This window comes from Oratosquilla oratoria, chromosome 19 (genome assembly GCF_046742065.1).
Source record: "Oratosquilla oratoria isolate Oo_2021 chromosome 19, ASM4674206v1, whole genome shotgun sequence".
Lineage (NCBI taxonomy): Eukaryota > Metazoa > Arthropoda > Malacostraca > Stomatopoda > Squillidae > Oratosquilla > Oratosquilla oratoria.
Window position 1 is genome coordinate 57,021,906 of NC_134795.1, and position 16,515 is coordinate 57,038,420.

The 16,515-nt window shown below is 36.9% G+C and overlaps 1 protein-coding gene across 1 annotated transcript in view; it reads left to right on the top strand.

The window, feature by feature from the left end:
• Positions 1–148: 148 nt before the first annotated feature.
• LOC143035913 (regulator of microtubule dynamics protein 1-like) overlaps positions 149–16,515 on the top strand; it is a 29,293-nt gene continuing 12,926 nt past the window's right edge. The window contains exons 1-2 of the mRNA XM_076203118.1: positions 149–944; positions 5,292–5,540. Of these exons, the coding sequence (XP_076059233.1) occupies positions 345–944; positions 5,292–5,540 (849 nt within the window). The 5' untranslated portion in view covers positions 149–344. The remainder of the gene's footprint in view (positions 945–5,291; positions 5,541–16,515) is intronic.

Genomic DNA, 16,515 nt, shown 5'->3' on the forward strand with positions numbered 1-16,515 from the left:
TAATGATTATAATGCGCCGGGTATCATAGATAATGTAAAAAAAAAATACAATCTGCACATAAGACTATTAAAATATTTTTGTCAATTTATATATATTTCTTATCCTTATGTCAACACCCCCAAAGATACCCGGGCTGTTTGGATGTTATGTAACATTACTTAAGTAGTCATGCTACCATGAACCTCCATGGGAACAAGATATCAATGACACTGAAGGTTACAGAAAACGGAGGAGTTACTAGGCATCCAACCCTTGTTACGAGTACAGACTGCAGACTTCCTAGTGTGAAGAGGTGTTTGTTCGTTTAGTTTTGTTACCAGCAAGCAAAGGTTATACTGTGAAAATGAATCGGGTAGGAACAAAGTTGAGATGTTCATACGTTCTTCGTCACAAGAGCCATTTGATTTCTAGAAATGTTAGTGATGTTCACCATAGAGGTCAGCCAACGGTTACACAACTGTTAAGAACAAAAGCTGGTGTCCATCTAACCAAAGCAATCTTAGGGTGCACGGGTGTGTTACTAAGCGCCAGTGTAGCCAACACTGTAATGGCAGCTGAAAATGAAGAAACCCCAGCCGCACCAGCTCCTGTTGGAGATTCTCCTGTTGTAGTGGAGGCGGCCGCCACAGTTATAGCTGAAGAGAAACCGGATACCTCTTCATCTGTTCCCATCGAAGAGAAACAAGAAGCCCCTGCACCTTCCCTGCCTGAAGAAAAACAGGAAACTCCTGCCCCTACAGAAGAGGTACCTGCCCCCACAGGAGAGGCACCTACTCCCACTGCAGATGCTCAGGATACTAGTGCTTCTGCTCCAGCACCTGCCGAGGCTGAAAGTGCTCCTGTTGTGGAAGAAGTTGTGAAGGATGACGTTGTTAAGAAAGCTGATCTACTTTATGATGAGATGAAGTATGAAGATATTTATAATCTCCTTCACCCACATGCTGTAAGTTTATAACGGTCAGGTATTACCTCGCAAGTTCTGCCCATGCAGGTTGTCTCTTGTTATATGCTGATAGATTAATTTCAATAACCACTAAATGGGCTTAATAATAATTTCAATAACCAATAAATAGGCATTGTGATCCTGCAACTTTTCACTTTTTGTAGTAGTCTTACTATTCATGAAATTGATTAATTTTTTGGATCACATGAAGAATCACCCCAGACTTCAGGGTGACAGTTCTTCATATGGGCTATCTGTGACAATTCTTCATGTGAGCATCCTGGGTTTATGATTCTTTGGTTGTAACTTGTATAAGTAGATGACAATAAGCATAGCCCTCATTCCACCAAACATAAAATAATCTTTATTCCACTGTTGATATTCAGCGTACTGGGGTGACAATTCTTCAGATGGGATCTCATGGGGCGATGATTCTTCGTGATCTGACTTTTTTTTTCATAGTATGCATGCTTGATTTTTTTTTTTTTTTTTTTTTTTTTTACTGGGTTATAGTGTTACTACTTAGTGAATCCTTCTTAGGAAATGAATTCATAGTAATGGCATTTAACATTGAATTCTCTGCATCAAAAAGTCCTCCATAATCCTAGCTTCCTCTGAGAGTTGGAGTTTCTGAAATTAAACCAAATCAGTCAATCTTTTGAGAGATGAATTTTTGGTATTTGTTCATCTGTTCCCTCAAAGATAAATGTGAATGGTTAGGTTAGGGCAGGGATCACCAATTTTTTTTCACATTGGGCCAGATAACTGAATGATGAGCATGGGCCACATAGTAATTGTTTATTTACACATTAAATATGCTACTAAAAAGAAATAAAATAAAATAAATATTCAGTGCAGCGGTGGGCTGGATAAACTGACCTCACAGGCTGTAGTTTGGTGACCTCTGGATTAGGGAATAGATTCCACAAAGGCCAAACTGGGAAACAGACAAACAATTGTCCAATTTTATCTATGAAACTTGCACCCAACATGAAATTATTGTACATACACATACCAAGGGCTTTTTCCCCCTTACAAGGGGGGGGTAGCCAAAGTCAAAAGGCATAATTCCATTCCCACCCATTTCATCCCCATCCACTCCAATTCACCACCCCTCCCTCCCTCTTTTTTTTTGGCTCCTCCATTGTCCTAGATTATAAACAATGCAGCAAGATTCAGCCCATCCACAGTAATTCTGATTCATTTAGCTTTTTCAATACAAATCAAATTCTCTCATGCAGCATTAGATGCCTGATGTACAATGATTGTTGCATCACAATACTCATATTATAAAACATAAAGTCACAGCTGTATTACACATTCTTTCACTTGGCAATAATAAACACAGAAAATGTGATCATTCTAGTTCACAGAGTTTGGGGGTCACTCTGCTACAACTGCAGAATAAATATAATCAAGATGCTAACACCAGCATCTTCGTATACCCATTCACACTTTATGATGCCTATGTAGGCATCATCATATGGAAGAGGTTAATCGGTGACCCCCATCTCCATTCCCTTGTGCAGAAAAGAGAAGATGGGGAGAAATCCCTTCGGGCTGTGTCAAACTCCGCAACACTCACCATCCCCCACCCATTCCTTTCCATGCATTACAGCATCATCCATACACAACCATTCTCTACTCACCCCTATCTTCCTCAGCAGTCATTCCCTTTTTCTGTTTCCCATTTGATGTGAAGGGCAAAGTAGAGGTACTTAAAAGGGATTGGAATGGGGTAGTATGTGTGAGTAAATTTTGACGCAGCCCGAAGGGATTTCTCCCCGTCCTCGCCTTATATGCAAAGGGGGACGGAGAGGGGGGGTCGCCGATTAAATGAAGCAGCCTTGCTGTGGATGTACTGTGTCTTGCGACACTGCTTCTGACCCAGGGCGGTGGGCAGGGTGCAGGGATGACCCGTCATCCAGGAGGTGCTCAGATGAGAGGAAGGGTGGGAGGGGTGTGGAGTGTATTTAGGGATGAAATGGGTGGGAGTGTTTTTATGCCTTTCCCTTTTTGGCTACCTCCCTTGGAAGGGGGAAAAAGCCTTGGTATATGTATGTATGTATGGGAATGGAGAGCAAGTAGGTCAATCAGCCCATTGCCCCAGCTCTTTCTAGCAGGAGACCTATGGCACCCAGGTAACCAGCAACAGCCACCAAGCAGGCCCAGAGGTTTTTCAGGGAAGAAACAATATCTAGGGATTGTTAGCGTGAGGCAGTGTGGGTCATGCCTACATCTGAAAGATTCTTCCAGGAATACTGTAGCCTAAACATACAACTATACTAATTTATGGCTCACTAGTGATATTTAGTAATTGAGTGCCTTGCATGTGAGATTGTAAAAATATGCTAACTTAACATGGCCAATTTAACCTACCTTATCAGTACTTATTCTTACCTAACATACCAAAACTAACCTACCTGACCTAAGTTTAGGTTAGGTTAGATAGAGTAGAAATTTATCCCTGCTATTATCATGTGCATGGCCCATATGCAAGATTAGTAGGAAATACAGGATCATACTACCTACTTGTGCCTATGTTAGCATGAACATGTTTTGTGTGTTGTTATATTTTGGTGTTTGTATTTGCCCTGCATTCTGTTGACTGGCAATTAATTCTAATAGCGGCTGGTTACTTCAGCTTATTTTAGCAGTTGGAAGGACTAGCTAGTGACAGAAATAGTCCAGCACCATTAAAACACAGACATCAGTCCAGAGTTTCTTTCCAGAGAGACCTGTTGGAGGACCTGAAGACCATTCCCAATTGCTGTGAGACTACATATTTTCAGTCACTGTAATTTGATGGGAACATTTAATACTATTATTACCAAAAGACTGAACAATGTTATACAAAAGGCAACATTGTTCAGCCTTTTACACATAACTTCACCTCTAGGACATATGAAAATATATATGCAAATAACCTAGTAATAAATTGTACAACTAAGTAACTAAAAGATAATTGCCAAGAAGACATAATCAATCTTCAAATAGAAAAATGGCTGACACAAAACAGTATATTGGGATATTCCCTCAATACTGCTCACCTGTAAAAATCATGAATCCAAGGATCACCTAGCGGTCTCACTGAATAGCCAGCCCCTTTCACTAAACAAAATCACCATAATACTGGGCCTCGCATTTCTCATACCAAGCAAGAAACCTTAAAAAGAAAGCAAAAAACTGAATGTATACTACCCAGAAATATAGTAAGCACATGATTTTGAATAGTGATTGTTCCCCCAGACTTCACTGACTGGAAACCTGCAGCCCCACAGGGGTCAGTAATGGTTTATTTGCTCGTGCAACATCAGCTGTAAGACTTTTATTAGTACTGTATGACATTTCAGTACTTACAGTACTGTACAGGGAAGCTGGTGCAGATTTGAGATTTGAATAACTTTTTGAGGGAGATTCTGGCATAGACTTTCTTAATACTCTATCAGAGCCCTTAGATACCTAAGTGTTGCCCGGGGCAAAGTTCTCAGTGATGCACCCCCCCCCCCCCTCATCACTTATTCTCATCTCTACCATCCCTTACTGCCAATTATAGCTATTGTCTTGCGAAATAATTAAACAGATTTTTGAAATGTCATTTAATGTCCCTATTGCAGAAAGGATAAAAGAAAAATGTCATTCTGTTGATTCCAGTGCAAAATTTGTATATTACCATATTACCGTAATTCAGGGTTCCTTTGACTTCTTTTTTTTTTTTTTTCTTTCTTTTTTTTTGTCAGCCTTGTGAGCAGATGTCCAGACTAGAATTGCCACCCCCTAAATGTGCCACCCCAGGGCATATGCACCCCCCCCCTCCCCAATGTAAAGGACCTGTACTCTACCTGGATTAAGTTTTTGAAGATTTAGGAATGAAACGAGTTGTCACTCGACAAAATACTAGCATGAATGTTGATCACTTTTAGCTTTCATGATTTCTTTTTTCACTGGTAAATAAATCCTTTATCACCTCCATGATATCTGCACAAGGATAAAAACTTTTTTTTTTTTTTAATTTATATATATTTTTTTGTCAGTAATTATGGACCACATTGTAACTTTTTCATGGATTGTTTTTAGTCATGGCTAATAATGACATACTAACAATTGTGAATATGAAACCTTATTTGCGAGTTCAGGTAACTGTTCCCAAATGTAGTCATTTCAAGTAGACCACTGTTCATAAGGCTCAAAATCAGGCAAGTCTCAAGTACCTGTAGAATGAGAAGGGAGCAGGTTAATGCAATGTGGTTGGGTCAGGAAGATCTACTTATAATGGTTCTGTTTAGTGGTATTAAGAAAGAAGCTATATCTCTTGTTCTTAATGAAGTCATGTTTTCATATTTTTAGGAAGAGAAGAATGATGAAATCCTGTGGAGGTTGGGACGTGCTACATATGAGAAAGCCAAAGCTGCCCCAGCTGATAGTCAGAAAGTATTATACAAAGAAGCCTTGGGTTATGTGGAAGCAGCTTTATCACTCAATGACAACAATTTTGCTGTGCACAAATGGATGTCTATTCTGATTGACTATGTCTATGGATATGAGGGCAATAAAGCCAGGATTTCTCAGTCCTATAATGTTAAACACCACATGGAGGTAAGTACTTGTAAATTTGTGATGTTTTCTTTTGTGACAAAGAACCAAAATGCCTTTGTTATATGGATAAATTACTTGTGTAATAACACATCTGTTGCATGGCAAATAATGAGTCACATGAAATTGATATGGAATGGTTATGAACATCTATAGATGTCAGTTTTCACAATGATCTTACCCATATAATTGATAATATGAGCCAACCTAGTAGTTATGTGTATATGAGTGCTTGTGAGTGTATGTTGTTGTGAGGTGTTTTGTGAATGTTTATTGTTTGTACTGTTTTACTTGAATTTTTATCTATATGAGATAAATATGCGCTGAATGGCCTACCGGCTCCGGCGCTTGGCCTTTGAGCCAAAAAATTTCATAAATCAAACCAACCTAGTAGTTAATTTTGTTAAAGGTGTAAATAGAGTAACATTTTACTTTTATTTATATATTACATATATCATCATCATCAAAGAAGCAATCATTCACAAAATAAGGTGGCTAGGCATGAGAGAGGAACATCCTCACCCCTTTAATAACTGAGATCCCTTTCACTCCTTCACATTTAAACCATGTGAAGATAGCACCTCATAGTTTCCCATTGGCAGATTATACTCAGACCACTTTTTTGATCTACCCTGTTCTCTTATTTGTAGTGCCACTGTGCATCTTTCATGTTCTTGGAACAAGATCAAACCACCTCATGTTTCCCAGTTTTAATCTTTTTTCCAAATCCAATTTGTACCCTAGTTTCTCGCTCTGTGTGTATATATATATATACACACACACACACACTTTCAACGAACGGACGGCTTGACGAACGCTCTGAAGAAAAGTGCAGATTGAGGATACCAACGCAAAGAGAAGTGCCTTTTTGTATTTGCAGGGGGGGGGAATTGCTCGTGAGGTAGTGGGAAAGTAAGGAAAGAGGAGAGGGGGAGGGATTACTGGGGAAATGGAAGATAATGAGGATGTGGAGGACTTGGCCCAGGCAGACGGGCGGAAGATCAACATGAAACGACCACCGGATGACGAAATGGCAAATAAAAATGTAAAGATTAGAAGTATAGAGAGGAGAAATACAGTAGAAAGTGACGAGAATATGTTCCAGGGATTTAAAGAGGGTGGGGGGGACACAACCCCCCCCAGACTGATAAGACTAGAGGAGAGAGTTGATAAGGTGATCGAGGACTTGGAACGTAAGTTAGGTAATGTAGGCTCCATTCTACAAAGAATTGAAAGATTGGAACAACTAGAGAAGACTAACAGAAACTTAACTGAAGAAGTAGAGGACCTAAAAAGACAGTTAGGAAATGTAAAGGAGGAGAATGAGAAATTGAAGAAGAATAGTAATGAAAACAGTGAGAAAATAGCTACAGAAGCTAAAAATTGGAGAATAACTCAAGAAGGGAATAAGGTTTCATTCACTGACATAGTCAAACAGCAATTGAAAGAACATAATGAAGACTCAGTTATTAAAGTGATGAGACAGAAGGAGAATATAGTAAGAGAATTAGCTGACAAAAAGAAATGTATAATTATATTAGGAATGGAAGAGAAACATAACCCAGATAGAACCGCAAGAATCAAGGAGGAAAATGAAAGGGTAAGCAGTTTATTAAAATTAGTCCAGGAAGATGAACCAGAAATTATAAAGGAAATTGAGGAAAAATTCAGACTCGGAAAATATAGTACAGATAAGACCAGACCAATTAAGATTAAATTCAGGTCACAAACAACGGCAGAGAAAATTCTATCCAAGACAGGGAAACTAGCAACAAATGATCAATATAAAAAGGTATGGATAAAAAGAGAAATGAATAAGGAGGAAAGAGAGGCAGAAAAGCAGAAAAGAATTGAAGCTAAGGCAAAAAACGAGGAAAGAACGGAGTCAGAGAAAGAGAGATTCTATTGGAGAGTAGTGAACATGAAAATAAAGCAGTTCGACATACTAAAGAAAAACATAAGGGAAACAGAGAACACAATGGAAGTGGCAGAAAACTAAGAGTGTCTTACACAAATATAGATGGATTGATAACAGGATTGAATGAACTGAATGATTATTTGAAAGAAAAAGAACCGGACATAATGGGAATTGTAGAAACAAAATTAAAAGGCCCACTACCACCCAACAGTGTAGGACATGATACATACAATTATTGGATTAGAAACAGAGAGAAAAAACAAGGGGGTGGAGTTATGTTCCTGACAAAGAAGGATATAAACGTGAAAGGTGTCATATATGGAAAGAATACAGTAGAGATGATTATGATAGAAGTGGAAGACCGAGATAAGAAGAGCAGAAAATTTGTGATCAACTATGTGCCTCCGAAAACAGCCTCATGGGAGGAGAATGAACATAAAAGTATGTTAGAGGACACAAAGATAGCATTAACTAAAATAATGGAAGACGGAGGAAGAATAGTTATGATGGGCGACTTTAATTGCAAAGAAATCTGCTGGGAAGAAATGACAGTAAAGAGTGGTGATGACTCATGGGGAAATGCTCTACTTGAGATGATTACTGACCATTCAATGACACAATGGATACAAGAGAACACTAGGTATAGAAATGAAGAAGAACCATCGAGGCTAGACTTAATAATTACATCTGAACCTAGAATAGTGGACAAGATTGAATATAAAACACCAATAGGTAAAAGTGACCACATATTGATTGAACTGGAACTTAATGAAGAAAAATATATGAAAAGAAATGAACAATATAGAAAAGGAAGAATGATGTATGAAAAAACAAACTTTGATAAAATAAGAGAATTCTTCCAACAAGAAAACTGGGAAGAAATATACAAAGAAGAAACATCAGTGGAAGAGAAATGGAATATTTTGACAAAAATTTACAAAGAAGGAGTGGAAAAGTATGTCCCAAGACAAAAACAAGAAAAAGAATATGTAAAATGCTGGTACAACAAAAGTTGTAGGGAGTTAAAAGACAAAAGAGACAAAGCCTGGACCGGATGGAAAAAAGACAGAAGACCTGAAAAATGGAAAATATATACTGGTTATAGAAATGAATATGTACAAAAGTGCAGAGAGGAAAAAAGAAAATATGAAAAAGATGTTATAGAAAAGTGTAAAGATCAACCAAAACTATTCTACAGATTTGTAAACAATAAACTGAAAAACAAACAAGACTTGGAGAAATTAAGACAAGGGGGAGTTGAATACACTGAGGAAATGGAAATGGCAGAAATTATGAACAAACATTTTAAATCAGTGTTTACAAGGGAAAATATACAACCTGAAGAGATTGAGTGGAAGGAAAAAGTTCCCCCTATGGAAGAAATAGAAGTAACGAAGAATGAAATATTGACACACTTGGGTAATTTTGATGTCAGAAAATCGCATGGGCCAGATGAAATAGCAAACTGGATTCTGAAAGAATGTAGGAATGAACTGGCAGACAAAATACATAGCATAATAAGCAGTTCCTTAAAAGAAGGAAAAGTTCCAGAAGATTGGAAAAAAGCAAATATAGTACCTATATATAAAGGAGGAAATAAAGAAGAACCTACCAACTATAGACCAGTCTCTCTAACAAGTACAATAGCAAAAATATGTGAAAGAATTATCAAAAGTAGATGGGTAAAATACTTGGAAAAAAACAACGTACTAAATCCAAGGCAATTTGGATTCAGACAAGGACGATCATGCGTCACCAATTTAATATGTTTCTATTCAAGGCTAATAGATATAATACAAGAAAGAGATGGATGGGCTGATTGTGCATTTCTAGACCTAAAAAAAGCTTTTGACAAAGTACCACATAAGAAGTTGCTTAAGAAATTAGAATATGAAGGAGGAATACAAGGTAAATTGCTAAATTGGATGGAAGACTTTTTGCAAGAAAGAAAAATGCGAGTAGTGATAAGAGATCAGCACTCAAAATGGAATGAAGTAATAAGCGGTGTCCCGCAGGGAACAGTTCTGGCCCCAATAATGTTTGCTATATATATTAATGATATGGATGAAGGAATTGAAAGCTATATGAGCTTCTTTGCAGATGATGCAAAATTACTGAAAAGAGTGAAAACTGAAGAAGATTGTGAATCACTACAGAGAGATCTAAATAAAGTACAAGAATGGAGTAGGAAGTGGGAGATGGAGTTCAATACAAAAAAGTGTAGTATAATGGAATTTGGAAAAAGCAAAAACAGAATAACAGGATCATATAATTTGGGAGAAGAAGGAATAAAAAGAGTAGAAAATGAGAGGGACCTGGGAGTCATTGTTATGAATAATATGTCACCTGAGAAACATATAAATAAGATTTTTGGAGAAACTTATAATTTAATAAGAACAATCAAAGTGGCATTTACATACCTGGATGAAGAAATGGTGAGGAAAATCCTAGTCACCCTGATAAGACCAAGATTGGAATATGCAGCAACGATATGGTCACCAAGTACAAAAAAATGTATAAAAAAACTTGAAAGAATACAAAGAGCAATTACTAAACTGGCACCAACACTCTCAAAACTATCATATGAAGAGAGACTACAAAAACTTAAACTACAGACACTAGAGCAAAGAAGAGAGAGAGGAGATTTGATAGCTATTTACAGAATCATGAAAGGCATAGAAATTACTGATAGAGAGAATCTGATAAAATGGGATGACAGAAATACAAGAGGACACGGAAAGAAAATAAAAAAAGACAACTATAGAAGAGATTTGAAAAAGAACAGCTTTCCTCACAGAGCAATAGACAGTTGGAACAAGTTAGATGAGAAAGTGGTGTGTGCAAAAACAATACATGAATTTAAAAATAGTTTAGATAAAATGAGATATGAAGACGGGACCTCACGAGCATAGCTCCCCTTCCCGTAAAATACAACTAGGTAAATACAACTAGGTAAATACACACACTTTCAACGAACGGACGGCTTGAAGAACGCTCTGAAGAAAAGTGCAGATTGTGGATACCAACGCAAAGAGAAGTGCCTTTTTGTATTTGCAGGGGGGGGGGGAATTGCTCGTGAGGTAGTGGGAAAGTAAGGAAAGAGGAGAGGGGGAGGGATTGCTGGGGAAATGGAAGGTAATGAGGAGGTGGAGGAAATGGCCCTGACGGGCCGCCGTAAGGTAGACAAACGACCCCAAGACGAGTTGGATGATAACATGTCTAATAGGAATGTGAAGATTAGAGGTATAGATAGGAGCAATATAGCAGAAAGTGATGAGAATATTTTCAAGGGATTTAAAGAGAGTGGGGGGGACACAAACCCCCCCCGACTGACAAGACTAGAGAAGAAGGTTGATAAGGTGATCGAGGACTTGGAGAGTAGGTTAGGTCATATGAACACCATTTTAAAAAGGGTTGAAAGATTGGAAGAACTGGAAAAGGCGAATAAAAACTTAACTGATGAAATAGAAGAACTAAAAAGACAGTTAAGAGAGGTAAAGGGGGAGAATGAGGAATTGAAGAAGAATAGTAAAGAAAACAGAGAAACAATAGCTAAAGAAAGTAAAAATTGGAAGCAAACCCAAGAAGGAAATAAGATTTCATTCACTGACATAGTCAAACAGCAATTGAAAGAACATACTGAAGACTCAGTTATTAAAGTGATGAGACAAAAGGAGAATATAGTAAGGGATTTAGCAGACAAGAAGAAATGTATGATTATATTAGGAATGGAAGAGAAACACAACACAGATAGAACCACAAGAATCAAAGAGGAAAATGAAAAAGTAGGCCAATTACTAGAATCAGTTCAGGAAGATGAACCAGGAATTATGAAACAAATCGAAGAGAAATTTAGACTCGGAAAGTATAGCACAGACAAGACCAGACCAATTAAGATTAAATTCAAGTCACAAACAACGGCAGAGAATATCTTATCCAAAACAGGGAAACTAGCAACAAGTGAACAACACAAAAAGATATGGATAAAAAGAGAAATGAATAAAGAGGAAAGAGAGGAAGAAAAGCAGAAAAGACTGGAAGCTAAGACAAAAAACGAGAACAGAGCGGAGTCAGAGAAAGAGAGATTCTATTGGAGAGTAGTGAACATGAAACTAAGGAAGTTCGACATACAAAAGAAAAACATAAGGGAAACAGAGAACACAATGGAAGTGGCAGAAAACTAAGAGTGTCTTACACAAATATAGATGGATTAATAACAGGATTGAATGAGCTGAATGATTATTTGAAAGAAAAAGAACCGGACATAATGGGAATTGTAGAAACAAAATTAAAAGGCCCACTACCACCCAACAGTGTAGGACATGAAGCATACAATTATTGGATTAGAAACAGAGAGAAAAAGCAAGGGGGTGGAGTTATGTTCCTGACTAAGAAGGATATAAACGTGAAAGGTGTCATATATGGAAAGAATACAGTAGAGATGATTATGATAGAAGTGGAAGACAGAGATAAGAAGAGCAGAAAATTTGTGATCAATTATGTGCCTCCGAAAACAGCCTCATGGGAGGAGAGTGAATATAAAAGTATGTTAGAGGACACAAAGATAGCATTAACTAAAATAATGGAAGACGGAGGAAGAATAGTTATGATGGGCGACTTTAATTGCAAAGAAATCTGCTGGGAAGAAATGACAGTAAAGAGTGGTGATGACTCATGGGGAAATGCTCTACTTGAGATGATTACTGACCATTCAATGACACAATGGATACAAGAGAACACTAGGTATAGAAATGAAGAAGAACCATCGAGGCTAGACTTAATAATTACATCTGAACCTAGAATAGTGGACAAGATTGAATATAAAACACCAATAGGTAAAAGTGACCACATATTGATTGAACTGGAACTTAATGAAGAAAAATATATGAAAAGAAATGAACAATATAGAAAAGGAAGAATGATGTATGAAAAAACAAACTTTGATAAAATAAGAGAATTCTTCCAACAAGAAAACTGGGAAGAAATATACAAAGAAGAAACATCAGTGGAAGAGAAATGGAATATTTTGACAAAAATTTACAAAGAAGGAGTGGAAAAGTATGTCCCAAGACAAAAACAAGAAAAAGAATATGTAAAATGCTGGTACAACAAAAGTTGTAGGGAGTTAAAAGACAAAAGAGACAAAGCCTGGACCGGATGGAAAAAAGACAGAAGACCTGAAAAATGGAAAATATATACTGGTTATAGAAATGAATATGTACAAAAGTGCAGAGAGGAAAAAAGAAAATATGAAAAAGATGTTATAGAAAAGTGTAAAGATCAACCAAAACTATTCTACAGATTTGTAAACAATAAACTGAAAAACAAACAAGACTTGGAGAAATTAAGACAAGGGGGAGTTGAATACACTGAGGAAATGGAAATGGCAGAAATTATGAACAAACATTTTAAATCAGTGTTTACAAGGGAAAATATACAACCTGAAGAGATTGAGTGGAAGGAAAAAGTCCCCCCTATGGAAGAAATAGAAGTAACGAAGAATGAAATATTGACACACTTGGGTAATTTTGATGTCAGAAAATCGCATGGGCCAGATGAAATAGCAAACTGGATTCTGAAAGAATGTAGGAATGAACTGGCAGACAAAATACATAGCATAATAAGCAGTTCCTTAAAAGAAGGAAAAGTTCCAGAAGATTGGAAAAAAGCAAATATAGTACCTATATATAAAGGAGGAAATAAAGAAGAACCTACCAATTATAGACCAGTCTCTCTAACAAGTACAATAGCAAAAATATGTGAAAGAATTATCAAAAGTAGATGGGTAAAATACTTGGAAAAAAACAATGTACTAAATCCAAGGCAATTTGGATTCAGACAAGGACGATCATGCGTCACCAATTTAATATGTTTCTATTCAAGGCTAATAGATATAATACAAGAAAGAGATGGATGGGCTGATTGTGCATTTCTAGACCTAAAAAAAGCTTTTGACAAAGTACCACATAAGAAGTTGCTTAAGAAATTAGAATATGAAGGAGGAATACAAGGTAAATTGCTAAATTGGATGGAAGACTTTTTGCAAGAAAGAAAAATGCGAGTAGTGATAAGAGATCAGCACTCAAAATGGAATGAAGTAATAAGCGGTGTCCCGCAGGGAACAGTTCTGGCCCCAATAATGTTTGCTATATATATTAATGATATGGATGAAGGAATTGAAAGCTATATGAGCTTCTTTGCAGATGATGCAAAATTACTGAAAAGAGTGAAAACTGAAGAAGATTGTGAATCACTACAGAGAGATCTAAATAAAGTACAAGAATGGAGTAGGAAGTGGGAGATGGAGTTCAATACAAAAAAGTGTAGTATAATGGAATTTGGAAAAAGCAAAAACAGAATAACAGGATCATATAATTTGGGAGAAGAAGGAATAAAAAGAGTAGAAAATGAGAGGGACCTGGGAGTCATTGTTATGAATAATATGTCACCTGAGAAACATATAAATAAGATTTTTGGAGAAACTTATAATTTAATAAGAACAATCAAAGTGGCATTTACATACCTGGATGAAGAAATGGTGAGGAAAATCCTAGTCACCCTGATAAGACCAAGATTGGAATATGCAGCAACGATATGGTCACCAAGTACAAAAAAATGTATAAAAAAACTTGAAAGAATACAAAGAGCAATTACTAAACTGGCACCAACACTCTCAAAACTATCATATGAAGAGAGACTACAAAAACTTAAACTACAGACACTAGAGCAAAGAAGAGAGAGAGGAGATTTGATAGCTATTTACAGAATCATGAAAGGCATAGAAATTACTGATAGAGAGAATCTGATAAAATGGGATGACAGAAATACAAGAGGACACGGAAAGAAAATAAAAAAAGACAACTATAGAAGAGATTTGAAAAAGAACAGCTTTCCTCACAGAGCAATAGACAGTTGGAACAAGTTAGATGAGAAAGTGGTGTGTGCAAAAACAATACATGAATTTAAAAATAGTTTAGATAAAATGAGATATGAAGACGGGACCTCACGAGCATAGCTCCCCTTCCCGTAAAATACAACTAGGTAAATACAACTAGGTAAATACACACTTTCAACGAACGGACGGCTTGAAGAACGCTCTGAAGAAAAGTGCAGATTGTGGATACCAACGCAAAGAGAAGTGCCTTTTTGTATTTGCAGGGGGGGGGGGGAAATTGCTCGTGAGGTAGTGGGAAAGTAAGGAAAGAGGAGAGGGGGAGGGATTGCTGGGGAAATGGAAGGTAATGAGGAGGTGGAGGAAATGGCCCTGACGGGCCGCCGTAAGGTAGACAAACGACCCCAAGACGAGTTGGATGATAACATGTCTAATAGGAATGTGAAGATTAGAGGTATAGATAGGAGCAATATAGCAGAAAGTGATGAGAATATTTTCAAGGGATTTAAAGAGAGTGGGGGGGACACAAACCCCCCCCGACTGACAAGACTAGAGAAGAAGGTTGATAAGGTGATCGAGGACTTGGAGAGTAGGTTAGGTCATATGAACACCATTTTAAAAAGGGTTGAAAGATTGGAAGAACTGGAAAAGGCGAATAAAAACTTAACTGATGAAATAGAAGAACTAAAAAGACAGTTAAGAGAGGTAAAGGGGGAGAATGAGGAATTGAAGAAGAATAGTAAAGAAAACAGAGAAACAATAGCTAAAGAAAGTAAAAATTGGAAGCAAACCCAAGAAGGAAATAAGATTTCATTCACTGACATAGTCAAACAGCAATTGAAAGAACATACTGAAGACTCAGTTATTAAAGTGATGAGACAAAAGGAGAATATAGTAAGGGATTTAGCAGACAAGAAGAAATGTATGATTATATTAGGAATGGAAGAGAAACACAACACAGATAGAACCACAAGAATCAAAGAGGAAAATGAAAAAGTAGGCCAATTACTAGAATCAGTTCAGGAAGATGAACCAGGAATTATGAAACAAATCGAAGAGAAATTTAGACTCGGAAAGTATAGCACAGACAAGACCAGACCAATTAAGATTAAATTCAAGTCACAAACAACGGCAGAGAATATCTTATCCAAAACAGGGAAACTAGCAACAAGTGAACAACACAAAAAGATATGGATAAAAAGAGAAATGAATAAAGAGGAAAGAGAGGAAGAAAAGCAGAAAAGACTGGAAGCTAAGACAAAAAACGAGAACAGAGCGGAGTCAGAGAAAGAGAGATTCTATTGGAGAGTAGTGAACATGAAACTAAGGAAGTTCGACATACAAAAGAAAAACATAAGGGAAACAGAGAACACAATGGAAGTGGCAGAAAACTAAGAGTGTCTTACACAAATATAGATGGATTAATAACAGGATTGAATGAGCTGAATGATTATTTGAAAGAAAAAGAACCGGACATAATGGGAATTGTAGAAACAAAATTAAAAGGCCCACTACCACCCAACAGTGTAGGACATGAAGCATACAATTATTGGATTAGAAACAGAGAGAAAAAGCAAGGGGGTGGAGTTATGTTCCTGACTAAGAAGGATATAAACGTGAAAGGTGTCATATATGGAAAGAATACAGTAGAGATGATTATGATAGAAGTGGAAGACAGAGATAAGAAGAGCAGAAAATTTGTGATCAATTATGTGCCTCCGAAAACAGCCTCATGGGAGGAGAGTGAATATAAAAGTATGTTAGAGGACACAAAGATAGCATTAACTAAAATAATGGAAGACGGAGGAAGAATAGTTATGATGGGCGACTTTAATTGCAAAGAAATCTGCTGGGAAGAAATGACAGTAAAGAGTGGTGATGACTCATGGGGAAATGCTCTACTTGAGATGATTACTGACCATTCAATGACACAATGGATACAAGAGAACACTAGGTATAGAAATGAAGAAGAACCATCGAGGCTAGACTTAATAATTACATCTGAACCTAGAATAGTGGACAAGATTGAATATAAAACACCAATAGGTAAAAGTGACCACATATTGATTGAACTGGAACTTAATGAAGAAAAATATATGAAAAGAAATGAACAATATAGAAAAGGAAGAATGATGTATGAAAAAACAAACTTTGATAAAATAAGAGAA